The 17,271-nt window shown below is 25.5% G+C and overlaps 1 protein-coding gene across 8 annotated transcripts in view; it reads right to left on the bottom strand.

Annotated features, from left to right (window-relative positions):
* Nucleotides 1-17,271, bottom strand: part of LOC123262373 — a 79,503-nt gene that overhangs the window by 47,743 nt on the left and 14,489 nt on the right. For 3 of the 8 annotated variants that reach the window (XM_044724538.1, XM_044724540.1, XM_044724539.1), the window contains exon 2: nt 10,003-10,195. The exons of 3 other annotated variants lie outside the window; for them this stretch is intronic. In XM_044724538.1, coding sequence (XP_044580473.1) covers nt 10,003-10,093 — 91 coding nt within the window. In that variant the 5' untranslated portion in view covers nt 10,094-10,195. Of the gene's footprint in view, nt 1-10,002; nt 10,196-17,271 lie in introns of those variants that run through there. 2 more of the 8 variants (XM_044724542.1, XM_044724543.1) reach the window with 2 other exon arrangements.

Genomic DNA, 17,271 nt, shown 5'->3' with positions numbered 1-17,271 from the left:
AGGGCTCCGCGAGGGCGTTACAGCATAGGCGCGCCGTCTAAAAAGCCGGTATATCACCTAATATAATTTTTTTTTAATATTAAATAACAATTTAAAAATTTGAATGAATTATGGTGTAATCTAAACACGAACGAAAAAAACCTCGGTGAAAAAAAATTTTTTTGTCGATTTTTCAAAAAGTTACACCATTGTTAATTAACTAATTTTTTTCCAATCTCTGTTTTTATAAATTACGGCATAAAAGTTTAAATAATTGGTCTATAAATTTTTCGCTTCGTGGAGCTCTTCTTATTTAGGTACTTAATGAAGTTATGTGAAAAAAATTTATTAAAGTTTATTATTTTGTTAATTATAATTTTTTTAAATTAACTAAAAATAAAATTTCTAAAAAATGTTACTTTTCAAAATTTTAGACTCTTTTTAACAATAAAAATGAAATATTTTAGAAAATATACCTGAGAAAAAAAAATTAGAAAATAAATTCAATTATTAAATAAAAGATGTCATTTTTTTGTAAATAAATAATATCGAGAGCTCCAGTAGGAAGTGATTAAGGCTTATTTTAATAAATAAGTAATTAAACTTCAGCAGAGTATTAATAATTCAAGTGATAAATGAATGAAAAATGATCTGTAGCAGAATATAAATTGGGTTAGTATAAATTTAAATTAATATATTATTTAAACAAAAATGGATATTGCTAGTATTTATGCGTAATTAAAAAAATATTTTATCATAGAATAAAAAAAGTTCTTGGGTCCGTAGCTGTATCTATATTATTTAACAATTTATAAGCTATGGAATTTCAAAAAATGTAAAAAAAATTAAAAATTTTTATAAATAAATGCTTATAACAACTAATAAATAATAGTTATAGAATCGACTTTGAATTCATTTTAAAGATAAATAAATCCTTTACAAAAATGACTTGAATGTTCTTTACCGTATCTCTAATAGTTTAAAAGTTATAACAATTTATAACTTGACAAATTATGTAACGGCTGTAATTTCATTGTTATATAATATTTAAAAGTGCTGTAAAAAAAAAAAAAAATTTTTTTCTATACTTCGTTATATATGGTTGTTTTTGTAATTTTTTGACGTTTTCGCAAAAAAATATAACGGTTAATATTATTTGTTTATAACAAATTGTTAAGTTAATAAACAATTAAATTATTAACAAAAAAAATTAATTTCTCTGTTTTTCCATTGAAAAGGTTCAATGATGATTTTTAAGAATAAAATAATTTCTTAACTAATTATTTAAACAATTGAAATATAAAAAAAAACGATTATAAACAATAAAAAAATTTATTTAAGAAAAAAAATTTTTTTTTTAAATCATCATTTCACCTATACAATAAGATAGTAATAAAAAATTTTTTTTAAATCCCAAATAGTCTATTTGTTTATAAACAATTTCTTAACAAATGACGTAAAAATTTTTTTTCCAATGTTAATTAATACCTATATTAGATGCAAAAACAGCAATAATAAGATATTACCAAAAAAAAATTTTTTTGATAACATTTTTTAGAAATTTCATTTTTAGTTAATTTAAAAAAATTATAATTAACAAAATAATAAACTTTAATAAATTTTTTTTGCATAACTTCATTAAGTACCTAAATAAGAAGAGCTCCACAAAGCGAAAAATTTATAGACCAATTATTTAAACTTTTATGCCGTAATTTATAAAAACAGAGATTGGAAAAAAATTAGTTAATTAACAATGGTGTAACTTTTTGAAAAATCGACAAAAAAAATTTTTTTCACCGATGATTTTTTCATTCAAGTTTATAGATTACACCATAATTTATTCAAATTTTTAAATTGTTATTTAATATTAAAAAAAAAATATTTTAGGTGATATACCGGCCTTTTAGACGGCGCGCCTATGCTGTAACGCCCTCGCGGAGCCCTATTTCCAGCGTTAAAAAAAAATTATAAATAATACAGATAGAGTTCCGGGAGTGAGGACTTTTTAATTGGAAATTTCCCCCTCTTTCAGGATCTTTTTTCAAAATCCCTTAAATATCATTATTTTAGAAGTTATTAACAAAAAACTAAATACTTTTTTTATCTTATTTTGTTAATAACAATCGCAATTTTTTATGTGCTAATATACCCTTAAAAAACATTTTTCTAGACGTCATTCCGAATCGAATGAGCTATCGCACATATTTTTAGGAGCTTTATTTCTACTTAACACGTTTTTGAACTTTTTCACTAGACTAAAATTGGAATAAGTATTACTGCATGTAGAAGTATTGCACTTATATTATACTCAATTATTTTTACTGTAAATATTCTGACTGTAAAAATACTCGCCTAATCAAACTTTTCATTCTGTAAGAAATGAATCTTTTTATTTGCAGTGTTCAATTTTCATTTATTCATCCGGCATACGCGAAGCGTATGAGGTTGTGATCTATACTCGCCTTACAAAAATCAAGTGCTTTTTTGAACTTAAATTGTCTCTATTTATTCTGAAAATTTTAAAGAAAAAATTTTTGTAGGCGCTTAGACTCGAACTTATAACTAGCAAAATTACAAGCACTATTTTCATAGAATTATAAAGTATTAAATGAAAAGATTCTTTCCTTTTTCATGTTCAAATAATAGTATACTTATTGTCATATTTAGTCTATTCAATAATCATTTTATTGTCATCAAGCGTCATTGCTTATCCAATTGTTAGTACATTCAGTAATTATCCGGTCAACTAAAGTGTCTAATCACCAAATCTTACCTGAATAATACGTTCACATTCGATATGCCCTTACCTGGGTTTTAAAGGTTAAATTTTGGGGTACGCACTAATGAGTTGTATGAAATAAAGGTACATACTTCCTATTTTTGAACCATAGCCAAATTTTGCTGTACTAATGAGTAATGAGGTACTTGACACTGTTAGTATATTTTCAAAATCAGTCTTAGGACATTCTTCAGAGCGATCACTTCGCAATCTACTCTGAGTTATTTTGGCTTCAAGTGCTTTTCTAAAGTGAAACGTTGTATAATTTTTTTGATTAAAATGTCTGGAAAGTTAAGAATTATGCTTGCTTTGGACGTGCTGAGGCTGCCTGAAGAAAAAATCATTCAAGTAGCCAAATTCATGAAAAAAATCCAACTCAATGCGATCGTCGATGGAGAGATCGACTTTTGGGAATTTAGCTCCGAGACCATCAGGAGAGTTTTCATGATGGTCCAGACGATTGTGAAAAATAATAAGCAGTCCATCATGAGTTTGGAAGAGTTGAAGCAGAAAGTTCAGCAAAATGAAACATTGCTGAATGCTGTTGAAAAATATTTCCCAAACTTTTTAATGCCAAAAAAGGAAAATAAAAGTGATACTAGCAGCAGCAGCAGCAGCAGCAGCAGTGATAGTAGCAGCGACAGTAGCAGTGATGAAGAAGAAATTGAAAAGACTTCGCATGCTAACAACTTCGAAATGAATTTTCAAAAATTGTTAGAATGCAGCTATTATTGCAAGATCTTTACTGATGATGAGAAAAAATCAGTAAAGATGACAATCAAGAGGGATATTAAAGTAAATCTTGATCAAAGTGAGAGTGAAAGTGAAGATGAAGATGAACCTGAGAAGGCGACCTACTCGGATCCAAGGTGTATTAAGGTATCTGTGGCCTTAGAACGCCTTGATTCTATTCCGACATCATTGAATAAAAAACCAGTGATGTTTGGTCAAACCATCAGCCAGCCTACCAGCCAAGCTAGCAGTCAAGCTAGCAGCGAAGCTAGCAATCAAGCCAAGCGAAAAAAATCACTGGGAGCTCAGGAAAGGATTTTGAAACGATTTAGGCAATTCAAGAGAAAAAAGTGAAAAACCTGAACTGTAATCAGGATTTTGTTTATTAATTTATGTATTATAACTTAAATTTTTGAATATTTTTGAACTTTTTTTTGTAATTTAAAGTTTTAATTTAAAAGTTAAACTTTGGTAAATTTTTAATTTTTTTTATATTTTTCATTTTTTATGTAATTATAAAATTATACTTAGTTTTTGTAAATATGTAATTTTTATAAATATTGTAGATAATAAATTTAAACCTAAGTTTTTAATTTTTGTAAATATTTAATTTTTATAAATACTGTAAATAATTTTAATAATGTAAATAAGTAATATATTAATATTTTACTAAAGATATAGTAAGATTAAATAAAAATTTTTTAATAAGCCTAATTAATGTTTTTTTTTTTTATTATAATTATTATAAGTTAACAATTATTTTTATTTGACCGATTTTGTATGTATAAATTAAAGTTTATTGCCTATTGGTCAAGTGACTAGTTGATCTAATTCAAACCATCATTACCTTGTTTTAAAAATAAAAAAAAATTTTTTTTATTTTAGAAAATTTGGCAATTTTTTTTCCAATTAAATAAAAAAAATCGGCCCTGCCCGAGATGAGCGGGAATATTTGTTAAATTGATAGAAGTTTTTTTTGAGATAATAAAATAAAAAAAAAAGTGACCAACTTTGAAAAAATAACGATTTTGCTAAAAAAAAAATTGATTATTTTATATAATTGATCATATTTAGTTTTTTTTTTTTGTATTTCTTCGAAAAGTTCATTCAAAAACAAAAATTAAAAAAAAAAAAGGTACCCAAAGGTCAATGTCTAAAAAAGTTATGGCAATTTGAAAATAAAAAAGCCCCTTTTTTGGAAAATTCATAAATTTTTTTGGGTTGGATAAAAAATTTGAAAAGAATGATAAAGGTTCAGCTAAATCTAAAGGGATCGAGTTCAAAAGTGGTCGATTTGGCACACGGAAAAAAGTAAACTGTATAATATTCACTCAGATTCCGGTTAATTTTTATAGTTTCAAACAGTAAAGCGGACATCGGGGTGGCAAAAATATAAATATTACAGAACTTAATGTAGAAAGTATAAAAGCTACAATTTATAATTTAATATCCAAAATAAGTGATTAGTAGCGGTCACTATAGTAAATAACGACTCTTTCATCTTAAAAAATTACAGTTTCAAACAGTAAAAATTGCCATTTCAATATACAGTCGATATTATGAGGAGAAGGGGAACTCAGATGAAAGAGAAGGGGGTCTCACTCTGGGAGAATTTAACATTTGAAACAATAAAAATTATACTTTTAAAATATACATTTTATCAGTCCAAGCGAGTCAATAATTACATTAGTTTGATTTTTAGCGTTGCGTTTAAAATTTACCATTTTACTTTGTAAATATTGACGTTGATTGTATTAGAAATTCACTAACTTTCTTTTATACTTTTTACATATCATAATATCATTTTTTAGGTACGAAATGATAAATATCAAAGTCTGAATTCTTAATTATTATAATTTAACATTTTAGACATCTAAATAGCGAATATTACTGTTTGAAATAGTATTGTCTTCCATGTAAAGAGTAAATTGTAACGTTTAAATGGTAAATATTATATGGTGAATAGTAAAATCACGATTTTACTGTTTGAAATGGTAATTTTTAGCAGTTGATCATTACTTATTATAAATCGACTGTTATTTATTACAGTTTACTTTTTTCCGTGGATGGAATACCCCATATGTATAAATGAGAAATATATAAAAAATGCATGGTGGTACTCAAATGAAAGCTCTTAATGAACGTAACATAGGGATGAGCTTATATCTTTAAAAACGTCAATATTTAAGAAAGTATAGTGCACTTTACCAAAAGTCATTGTTTAACCCTTCGTAGGTAGCGTGTCTTTTCCGAACTAAGTTAGTCGCATGGTGAGCGCTCTGCCGCCGTGTTAAAACGTACGCGCTGTTGCCAAATGTAAACTAATACTATTTCCTTGTGAGACAAAGTATTTTTCAATGTTTTATGACTAAATATAATTTTATTTTTATATTCAATCATAAATTTAATTGAATAACAAAATTTTTTTTTATTTTTATCACATGTGACATTATTAAATTCAATCAAAAAACTAATTTGAAAAATTGGCATCCATTAATTTTTTTTTTTTTTTAATTCGTTCACCTGAAATTTTTTTGTTTTTTTTTTTTATTTAAATAATTAGTAATATATAAAGCCAGACATCTGTTAATTTTAGTATGGTGTATTATAAAATAATTTATTTATCAATTGTATTATTATTACTATTTTTATATAAATAATATTTAACATGAGTGTAATTATTACATTATTTTGAACAAATCACAAGTTATAATGTAAACAGTAAAAACTAACCTCAAACATTACTTTATTTTTGTACCTCACATGCGCTAAAACAGATTGAAATAATGGCGGTAACGACATTCGGCAACAGCGCAGTTAGAAAATTTTCCGGAGGCTTACTCGCACCGGGCGGCATAGCGCCGCCCGGTTCTGAAAATTACTTTTTTAATTTACTTCGTATATATTTTTATGCTTTTTTATATCGTTACAATTTTTAGAAAGGTTAAAAGAATGCACTTAATTCTTTTCAAAATTATCAATGAACTTAATTTCGAGAGAAAAAAATGCAAAAAAGGCGGCGCCGCGCTCATTATGCGACCTACGTAGGGTTAATAAAGCAAAATTTTATTCATTTATAGTTCACAAGTCACGGCAGTCACGTAGTTCTGCAAGATTGCTAGTTTTTAATATTTCATCTCTAAATTTGCCTCCATCTAACCCTTATAAATTAAAAAATTTAACAATTAACCAACCAAATTCATGATAAATAACCAAAAAGAAAACTAATTTCAAATTCTCTAAAATATGTAAAATAACGGTATAGAAATGAAGTACAACATCAAAATACCGTCCATCAAAACTTTTCCGACTGTTTTGCCCGGGCAGGAGATGAAAGAGGTAAGGTGAATGTGGAGCGTGCATGAACTTGCGATTAAAACAGTTCTAGAATTTATGTGAATTCATGACAGGAGTCTGATGTCTGATGTTCTCTGTTCCGACGTACCAGCCAGTTTACGTGCTCTTGTTCCCTAGTTTGAGTCTCCTCTCCTTCTATCCGTACACATTATATATTATTCATGTGTGTAGTGTGTAGACAGAGATATAGATATATATTTAGGTTGTTATTGATGTAGATGTCATGTGATGAATTTAGTTTGCTAAATAATTAGATTGTTGGTAAATTACTGGGGAATATATTAACATTTAAGTACTGACTCTCATCCACTTTCTCGCGTCAGTATCATCAGTGAATGTCATTCAACGCACTGTTAATAATATATCTATGTTACTTTATTGAATTTACTTTATTTAATCGTAATTATATCAATAGAATATAATTTGCTTACTAATTTTCTTTTAATTACTATTTTATTCTTATTTTTCTATTTATTTATTTATAATTTTTGCTTGTCAGTAATATTTTATTTCAATAAATAAAGAGTTTGTATGATTATTATTATTATTATTATTTTTACTGATAAAAAATTAAAAGAAATGTTAAATATTTTTTTAAATCAACAAATAGTCGACGTAAAATATTTTATTTATTAAAAATAAAATATTAAAAAAGTTTGTAAATAAAAAAAATTAAAAAAAAATATTATTACATCATAAAAATAAAATATTACAACAAACGTATTTTATTATTCTTTTTTCAATTGTTTTGCTGTTTATTTTCTAATAGCGGATTTTCTGTTTATATTTAGAGAGGTAATAGTCGAAAAATAAATTTCTAGATGGGAATAAAAATTTTATTATTTTTCTTTCAGAAGAATTTCTTCATAAGAAAATTCTATAATGATTTATTGAAGCGTTAAAAAAGTTCTACAGGTTTTTTAATGCAAAACTTCTTATAAACTTCATTCGCTAGTCAAACTTCGCCTGTTAAAAATTATTGCGCAGAGCTTTAGTATACTAAAATAATTGTTTTTTAATTAGAAAAAAATTGATCCTTTTATACTTAAAATTTAATTAAAGAAATATTCATTATTTATAACGACAAAAAATTTGAACGACACTAATAAATTTTATTTAATAAAAATAAAATTTCAGGTAAATATGAATCATGCATAAATATCAATTAAAGCTAATTGCTGACGGATAGTAAGCGAAATTCATTGGGGTATAAATAAAAAATTATATACGATACGAATACTGGTGACAGGGGTGAGAGCTTTGTATACATATAAATTAAATATAAATTTTAAATACAAATATGACTGTGACATGTATATCTGACATATATAATCGATTAATAATAATAGTAAAATAATACTAAATTCTTCATTTTTTATTTAAATTAATATTCTGTATAAAATATTAAAAATATGAAAAAATCTATTGTTTTTTTGTATCTTTAATATTTTCCTAGAAATAATTTTAAAAAATATCAATACATGGAAAAAAGAAAACTCGAGAAATTACAATACATAATGTAACGTGGCGCTCCGTGATAAAAACGGGAAAAATTACAGTTTCAGATTGTAATTATTACAGATTTTATAAGTATTAGATTGTAGAATGTAATATTTACATTGAAAGCTCTGAAAATTCACATTCAAAGTTTGAATTTATAAAATGTCATTTTGAACTGTAATTTTTATAGTTTTTAATACGACGGGACAATTATTGGATTATTACTATTTATAATGTTATTTTTCGAGTTTTCTTTTTTCTGTGTAATAAATTTTTTTTAAAAATAATTATTCTGTTTAAAATATCAAAGGTATCATAAAATTTATAAGGGCCTTTTTGAAAGAAAAATTGACTACAAAAAAAAATTCCTTTATCATTTTTTTGTATCTTCAATATTTTTCTAGAAATAATTAAAATATAATTTCTAACCTTTTTTTTTAAATCATTATTCTGTACACTGAGAAACAATTTTATTTAATAGTAATAAAAAAGTTTATTTGAACTTGAAAAGAAAACTTAGTTGATACTAATAAAGTTATATTTCATATGAATAAAATTTTATTAGTATTTAATAAAATTTTCTTAAATACTAATATATGTTTATTAAAATAGCCACGAGCGTCGCTTTAATTTGCTGTTATTTATACGAATACTAAGTCATTAAAAAACATCTAATCTCAAAAAAAAAAAAATTAATATTTTTAAGTAAAATCTTGTAATAAATATCTCAATAAATAAATAGTATAAAGATTTTTCAACGAGACATCCTAACTTAACCTACTTGTTTACTCCCCCTTTCCTTTTATTAGCCAAATAAACGTTTTATTAAATAGTAATAAAATTTTATTACTATTAAATAAAATTGTCTCTCATTGAATATCAAAGATATCCAAAAATTTATGAGCCTTTTTGAAAGAAAAATTGACTACAAAAAAAGTCTTCTATCATTTTTTTGTATCTTCAATATTTTATTAGAAATAAAATTTCTAATTTTATTTTTTTTACTAAATAATTATTCTGAATAAATAATCAAGGGTATCAAAAAATTTATGAAAGCCTTTTTGAAAGAAAAATTGACTACAAAAAAAGTCCTTTATCATTTTTTTGTATCTTCAGTATTTTTCTAGAAATAATTAAAAAAAAATTTCTAAGCTTTTTTTTAAAATCATTATTCTGTATAAAATATCAAGTATACATATCGATGTTCTAATTAGTAAATTGTCTAACTCCATTTTAGAAAATCTTCCATTTGTTCGAAAAAACAATTAGTTAAAAATTTATTATCACTATAAAAAACTATTTAATGTCTAATAGAGGTATAATATTTTGGTTTGGATCATTCAAATAATTTATAATTGGACTATTGCTACATCAAAATGTTAAAAAATCACCCTCTATAAAATAAGGAGTTAGACCAATTGCTAATTAGATCGTCGAGATGAAAAAATGTATGAGAACCTTTTTGAAAAAAAATGAAATTTCCTACAAAAAAGTTCTCAAAATCATTATTTCGTATTTTAAATATTTTATGCAGAATAATAATAAAAAAATATTTAAAATATTGAATATCACAAATAATAATAATAAAAATTGTCATATAAATTCCACGTTAGAATATGGGGGTGTGAGGGTGAGAATAAGTCTCAGAAACGTACCTGGAAATCCGCGTGTCGGTGAGTCAACATCCAAGGAGCTAGCACCGCCGCCCTCACTGAGTAGGATCCCGGAATCGAAGGAAGACGACATTGATCGTTTTTGTTTACCGGGTCCTCCTCCACGTGCACTTCCACGTCCTCCTCATCCACTTTCTCACTCCCAAACTTTAAAATCCTGTTACTCAAGTTATTTCTACGACACGTTAAAATTTACACCTCAATTTACTATTTTTTATTTAAATTAAATCCAAGATTAATTGCGTAAGCCTAGTATCGCTTTGCGAAGCTATCCTAGAAGCGTCTAAGGGTGAAATGTGCATAAGCAATATTATTAAAAATAAATAATTTTAGATTGAAAAAAGGTGTTGATTTAAATATTGAAGTTTTAAAGCCAATAGATTGCTAGCCACTAATTAAATTGGCCTGCGTACGGTCAGATAACTACTACTATTATTATTATTTAATTATTTAGTTAATTATATTAGTTAGGTAGGCTAATAACAGCAAGCTAGCCCACAAAATTATTATTATATCGGGAGATCAAGGATGCGGAGGCAAACTTTTAACCCTCGCGTGATGTACAAGTTTGCCTGATGCTATTTGCGTAATGCATATTGATAAATAGTTGCGGTGTAATTTTCGGTACGCGGACTCATCATTTTCATCAAGGTTTATGTATCATATATTTTGATTATAAGCTATGAAATATCATCAATATTCATTTAGAACATTGCTATCAGTTGGTTTAGAGTCCGGGATCAGTTTAGGAGTCTGTCAATATTGTAAATTAATTTACTCCGAGTTTGTATGCTATTGATTAGATGAATTAATATTCCGATGTTGTCAACAGATGTTATAATGTTTGCAATAATAATAACAATAATTATTTTAATTCTTTAGATTATTTTTTTCCTTTAATTTACTAAATTTAAAAAATTAATTTTAACAAAAATAAACGTGCAAATAACAAATTTTTAATTTTTTATATTTTATACAAAGGAATAATTAAATAAAATCGAAAAAATTTTGGTAAATATTTACAAGTGGGGTCAAACATTTTAATTTTCATTTTTTTGATTATCAAAAAGTTTTTTTTCTTTAATTGTTTTGTTAGTTAATTTTTTTTAATTTTATTGGCTCCAAAATTAACTTATAAAATTTTGATATTTTTTTTTTAATATTTCTAGCCCAAATTTATTTAAAAAATTTATTTAAATTTTAATTGACTATTTTTGGAATAAACAACTTTATTAAACAAAAAATTAGCTTTATGATTAGTATTTTATTTATTTCAAAATTTTTCTAACAAAAAAATTTCAGAATTTCAATTTAAAAAATTTTTATAATTTTCATTTTCATTTTTTTTAACGAAATTTCTATTTGATTTTATTGATATATTTTTTTAAGTACAAAAAAAAAATGTTATTACAATTTTAAAAAATTTTACAAATTTTCAAAAAAATTTCTAAATTTTTTAGAAAATTTTGATATTCAATTTTTTTTATTGTTTATTTTTTTTGTACTTTCAAAAAAAATATATCAAAAAAAGAAAATATAAAAATTTTATCCAAAAACATGAGCGTCAAAATTTTTTCCAATTTTTGAAGGCAAAAAAGCTAACGAAATCTTTATTTTTTTTCACATTTTTTTATCATAAATGCGCCTTAAAAACGAGTAGAATTTTAAAAAAAATTAAAAAGTGTTAATTTTTCACCTAGATATGGCCAAAAATAAGTAAACCCCACTTGTAAATAATTACCAAAATTTCTTAAGTAGAAATAAAAATTATCTATGAATATTTTGTTTAACTAACATGACAAATTTTGATTTTTTTATATTTTATACAAAAGAATAATTAAATAAAATCAAAAAATTTTTTATTTACAGATTTAAAATACATGTGAGAGGTTGAGGCAACGAGCAGAGAGTGTGTGCTGATACGTGAGTACAGAATATTCAATTTCTGAATTTTAAAATGTAATTTAATATTTTAATTAAAAATATTATGCAGAATTTTATGATAAAATAAATTGATCTATTAAATTATAAAAATATTAATTAAAAAAAATATTTTTTCGCATTAATATTAAATGTCAGCTTTAGTTTCACATTCGTTATTTGACGGGTCAGCTGATTATAATAATAATAAATTAAAAAAAAAATAACATGTTGATAGACTTTGAAATGAAATTTTATTTTCTGTATGTCAATATTTCGATTACTTCATTTATTAACAAAATATAATTACGATATATCAAAGCTTTAAATGAAAACTGTAAAAAACAAAAAAAAATCAAGGATTGAAAAGAATACTTTACTTTAACATTTGCAACGGTGTATGAATATTCATACCTCTATTTTTTCGAGAATTGACCTTCAAAAAAGCGATTTATAGGATGGAGAGTAGAATAGAGAAAAACATTTCAATTTACAAATCAGGTCACAGGATGATTTTCCGCCCCTACCTGGTGAACGTTGGCGAAACCGCACAACTCGATCAAATGGGAGCGCTATACGCTTGTACGGATGAAATAGATTCCTAACTTGATATATATGTTTGCATTATTATCAAGCATCACGATATTGCGAGGATCGGTGTTTACGTTTTATTTGTGTGCAGAGTACAACAGTATCCATGCTGCATATAATATGGGTGCCTGTCTAATATGAAATATTCTGTCGTATTAATGTTCAACAAATATTCCGAGGTACGCTGACTCTGCTCTGCTGATATTCACGGTAAGTTCCAACCACTCGCAACACGATTAATCTCATTTTTATTGCCATCCAACCGAATTATTCACATTATTTTGTTATTAAATACCAATGGAGATAAAAATAATAAAAATCAATGTTAGTTTTATAAAGTTCAATTTTACTTCTCTTTAATATCATCATCAGCTATTAAATAAAAATTAAGGTTGATAATTTCAATTTTATTTATTTATGTTTAGAAACAAAATAATTCAAATTAACTTTTAGATTTTTTAATATTCAAAAAATCACCATGAACACAAAAGGACTGATTTTATTTTTAATATGACAAGAGATCGAATTATTAGTATGAACTTTACTCTAATAAAAAAAAAAGTATTCAGGCTGCATTCGAAAATTCTCTATCTCTAGATGCATAATTAAGAAATTACCTTGTATCTTGTGAATTGTTGACATTTTTTAAAATATAAGCTCATCCCGATGTTACACTCATCAAGACTTTTCATTTGAGTACCCACTTCAATTTTTCATATATTTATATATATTATATATATGTATATATGAAAAATATATCAAAATGCATGTGGGTACTCAAATGAAAGCTCTTGACGAGTGTTAGATCGAGATGAGCTTATATCTCTAAATACGTTAATATTTAAGAAAGTTCAGTGCAATTAAACATAATTAAGAAATGACCTTGTATCTAGTGAACTATTGACATTTTTAAAGATAGAAGCTTATCCCGATGTTATACTCATCGAGACCTTTCATTTGAATACCCACATCAATTTTTCATATATTTATTTATATTATATATATGTATATGTGAAAAATATATCAAAAATGCATGTGGGTACTAAAATGAAAGCTCTTGATGAGTGTTACATCAAAATGAGCTTATATCTTTAAAAACGTCAATATTTAAAAAAATACAGTGCAATTTAACAAAAGTCATTATTTAATAAAACACAATTTTGTTTATTTACAGTTCACCAGTCTAAATTAAGAAATTATTCTTACTTTTTTCACAATTTTTTTTTAAATATTGCAAATTAAACAAAAATTGAGAAAAAAATTTTTTTTTGCCGAACAACAATATGTTTTATCATAATAAATGCTTTATAAATTTTTGAGAACTTATTTTTGCATAAAAATAATTTTTTTTTTAATTAAATAAAAATCAAATTTTTTTGCGTTAATGAGGAATTTTCGATTCAGCTTTGACAAGCTCTATCACTTAAACTAATCATTGGTTTAGAAAATGTTTGATACAAAATTTATTACAAATTAATGCTCTATAATTTTGAATCAATAAATTTTCTGTCATTTTAATATATTTTGAGTTATTTAAAAAAAATTCTAAAATTTATCAATTTTTTTCGGCTATTATCTATTTAGCAGAAAATTTGGCGAGTTTTAACAAAAAAAGCTTCGAGATATGTAGTGAGTAATTAAATTCCCTTGTAAATAAATTACAAACAAAGTCACGTTAAAAGCCATCTGTATAATGAAATAATTTAAAAAGTGAAGTAGAGGGAAACCGAGATGGAGAACGAGAACGAGAACGAGAAGCCGAGCTTGCACTCGATGTAAATGGGTTAGGGGAAAAAATACTCTGAATTTAGTGAGCCAAATGGAAATCGATCGTCGTTTCGTGGAGCGTCAACTCAAGTGAGACCGGAACCAGAATCAGAGCCGAGAGAATATACCAGTACTGTACTAGTACTGTAAGAGTTGCAACAGAACAAGTATCCGCTTAGACCCACTACACACCCAACACCTAGCTCCGTCTTTTCTGGCTGGAAGTTTAAACTCCCGCTGCATGTCCTAGCAGGTGTGTGTCGGTGTGGGTATGTGTGGGCGCTCACGATCTCTCGAGACTAGTATAGTAGTACAGACAAGCGTACGGGCAAACATCCCACGTTCTTGTTCAGTAAAAGCACATTGTACTGGGAGGAAGCGGCGAATCTCGAACTAAATTCGCCATCGCCTGTTGATAAAAAATTCCTTGAGATTTTCGCTCACGCTTGCCTACTCTTCTTCTATTTCTGTTTTTATATATCCATATATTGTATTGTAGATATATATTGACAAACTTTTAGTGTGCATTTATTTTTAGACTATTTTTCCTCAACGGATATCTTTATTTGTTTATATGGAAGTTTCCTCGTGCATGCATTATTTATTCCTATCAATTTAATAAATTTTTTTTTACGTGCGTCATTTCATTATTTATAAAGTGAAATCAAATTCAAAATTTATTATGAGACTAGGGATAGATTAAAATTTTTTTGTTCTTAATTGACGTTCTTCAATAAAATAATTTTTATTTTTTTGAATAAATTTTTAAATAGATTAATTAACATTTTTATTAGTGGAGCCGTCACTTAATTTTTAATAAATTTAAATGAGGAGCTGAGTTTCAAAAGGGTATCTTTTCATTTTTGATTAATCGAGACAAAAATCTAGTTATCTTCAATTATAAATATTTGTATTGAACTTTTTTTAATTTAGCTATAAAGTGCTATCGATTCTGAAGCTTCTCGAAGTAATTAATATTTAAAAATTCAGAAAACTGGTATTTTAAAATATGAAAAGATACCCTTTTGAAAATCAGCTCCTCAAATATGAAATTACCTAAAAAATTAATTGAATTTAGGTTATTAATAGAGCTAAGCACGATTAATTGACCATTGAAAATTTAATGAATAATTGTCGATGCCAAACAATTCAATTGTATAAAGATTTCTATTGTTAGTCGCAAGTTAAATTATATTATACTTCATCTAGAGAATACTTCAATAGAGTTAACCGAAGTTATTCTCGTCATCTTTAAAAGCTTAACTTTGAAAATTAATCTGATTATTATCATAATAGAAATTAGGAAAATGCCCAAATAATAATAATAATTAGCAACTTTGCAGTTATTATGTGACTTCCGTGACTTGTCAACTATAAATAATTAAAATTTTGTTTTATTAAATAATGACTTTTGTTAAATTGCACTGTACTTTCTTAAATATTAATGTTTTTAAAGATATAAGCTCATACTGATGTTACACTCATCAAGAACTTTTATTTGAGTACCCACATGCATTTTTGATATATTTTTCATATATACATATATATAATATATATAAATATATGAAAAATTGATGTGGGTACTCAAATGAAAGGTCTCGATAAGTGTAATGTCGGGATGAGCTTATTTCTTTGAAAATGTCAATAATTCACAAGATACAAGGTCGTTTCTTAATTATTGATATTATTAAAAATATAAGCTCGTGTTGATTTGACACTCATCAAGAGCTTTCGTTTGAGTACCCACATGCATTTTTGATATATTTTTCATATATACGTATACATAATATATATAAATATATAAAATATATGAAAAATTGATGTGGGTACTCAAATGAAAGGTCTCGATAAGTGTAATCTCGGGATGAGCTTATATCTTAAAAAATGTCAATAATTCACAAGATATAAGGTCATTTCTTAATTATGTTAAATTGCACTGTACTTTTTTAAACATTGCCGTTTTTAAAGATACACGGAAAAAAGTAAACTATAATAAATAACAGTCGATTTATAATAAGTAATGATCAACTGCTAAAAATTACCATTTCAAACAGTAAAATCGTGATTTTACTATTCACTATATAATATTTACCATTTCAACGTTACAATTTACTCTTTACATGAAAGAAAATACTATTTCAAACAGTAATATTCGCTATTTAGATGTCTAAAATGCTAAATTATAATAATTAAGATTTCAGACTTTGATATTTATCATTTCGTACCTAAAAAATGATATTATGATATGTAAAAAGTATAAAAGAAAGTTAGTGAATTTCTAATACAATCAACGTCAATATTTACAAAGTAAAATGGTAAATTTTAAACGCAACGCTAAAAATCAAACTGATGTAATTATTGACTCGCTTGGACTGATAAAATGTATATTTTAAAAGTATAATTTTTATTGTTTCAAATGTTAAATTCTCCCAGAGTGAGACCCCCTTCTCTTTCATCTGAGTTCCCCTTCTCCTCATAATATCGACTATATATTGAAATGACAATTTTTACTGTTTGAAACTGTAATTTTTTAAGATGAAAGAGTCGTTATTTACTATAGTGACCGCTACTAATCACTTATTTTGGATATTAAATTATAAATTGTAGCTTTTATACTTTCTACATTAAGTTCTGTAATATTTATATTTTTGCCACCCCGATGTCCGCTTTACTGTTTGAAACTATAAAAATTAACCGAAATCCGAGTGAATATTACAGTTTACTTTTTTCCGTGTATAAGCTCATTCCGATGTTACACTCATCAAGAGCTTTCATTTGAGTACCCACATGTATTATGATATATTTTTCATATATACATATATATAAATATATAAAATATATGAAAAATTAATGTGGGTACTCAAATAAAAGGTCTCGATGAGTATAACATTGGGATGAGCTTATATCTTTAAAAATGCCAATATTTCACAAGATACAAGATAATTTCATGTATCTAGAGATAGAGCATTTTTG

This window comes from Cotesia glomerata, linkage group LG4 (genome assembly GCF_020080835.1).
Source record: "Cotesia glomerata isolate CgM1 linkage group LG4, MPM_Cglom_v2.3, whole genome shotgun sequence".
In the NCBI taxonomy this organism is placed as follows: Eukaryota; Metazoa; Arthropoda; class Insecta; order Hymenoptera; family Braconidae; genus Cotesia; species Cotesia glomerata.
This window is presented reverse-complemented; position numbering and strand designations above follow the sequence as displayed.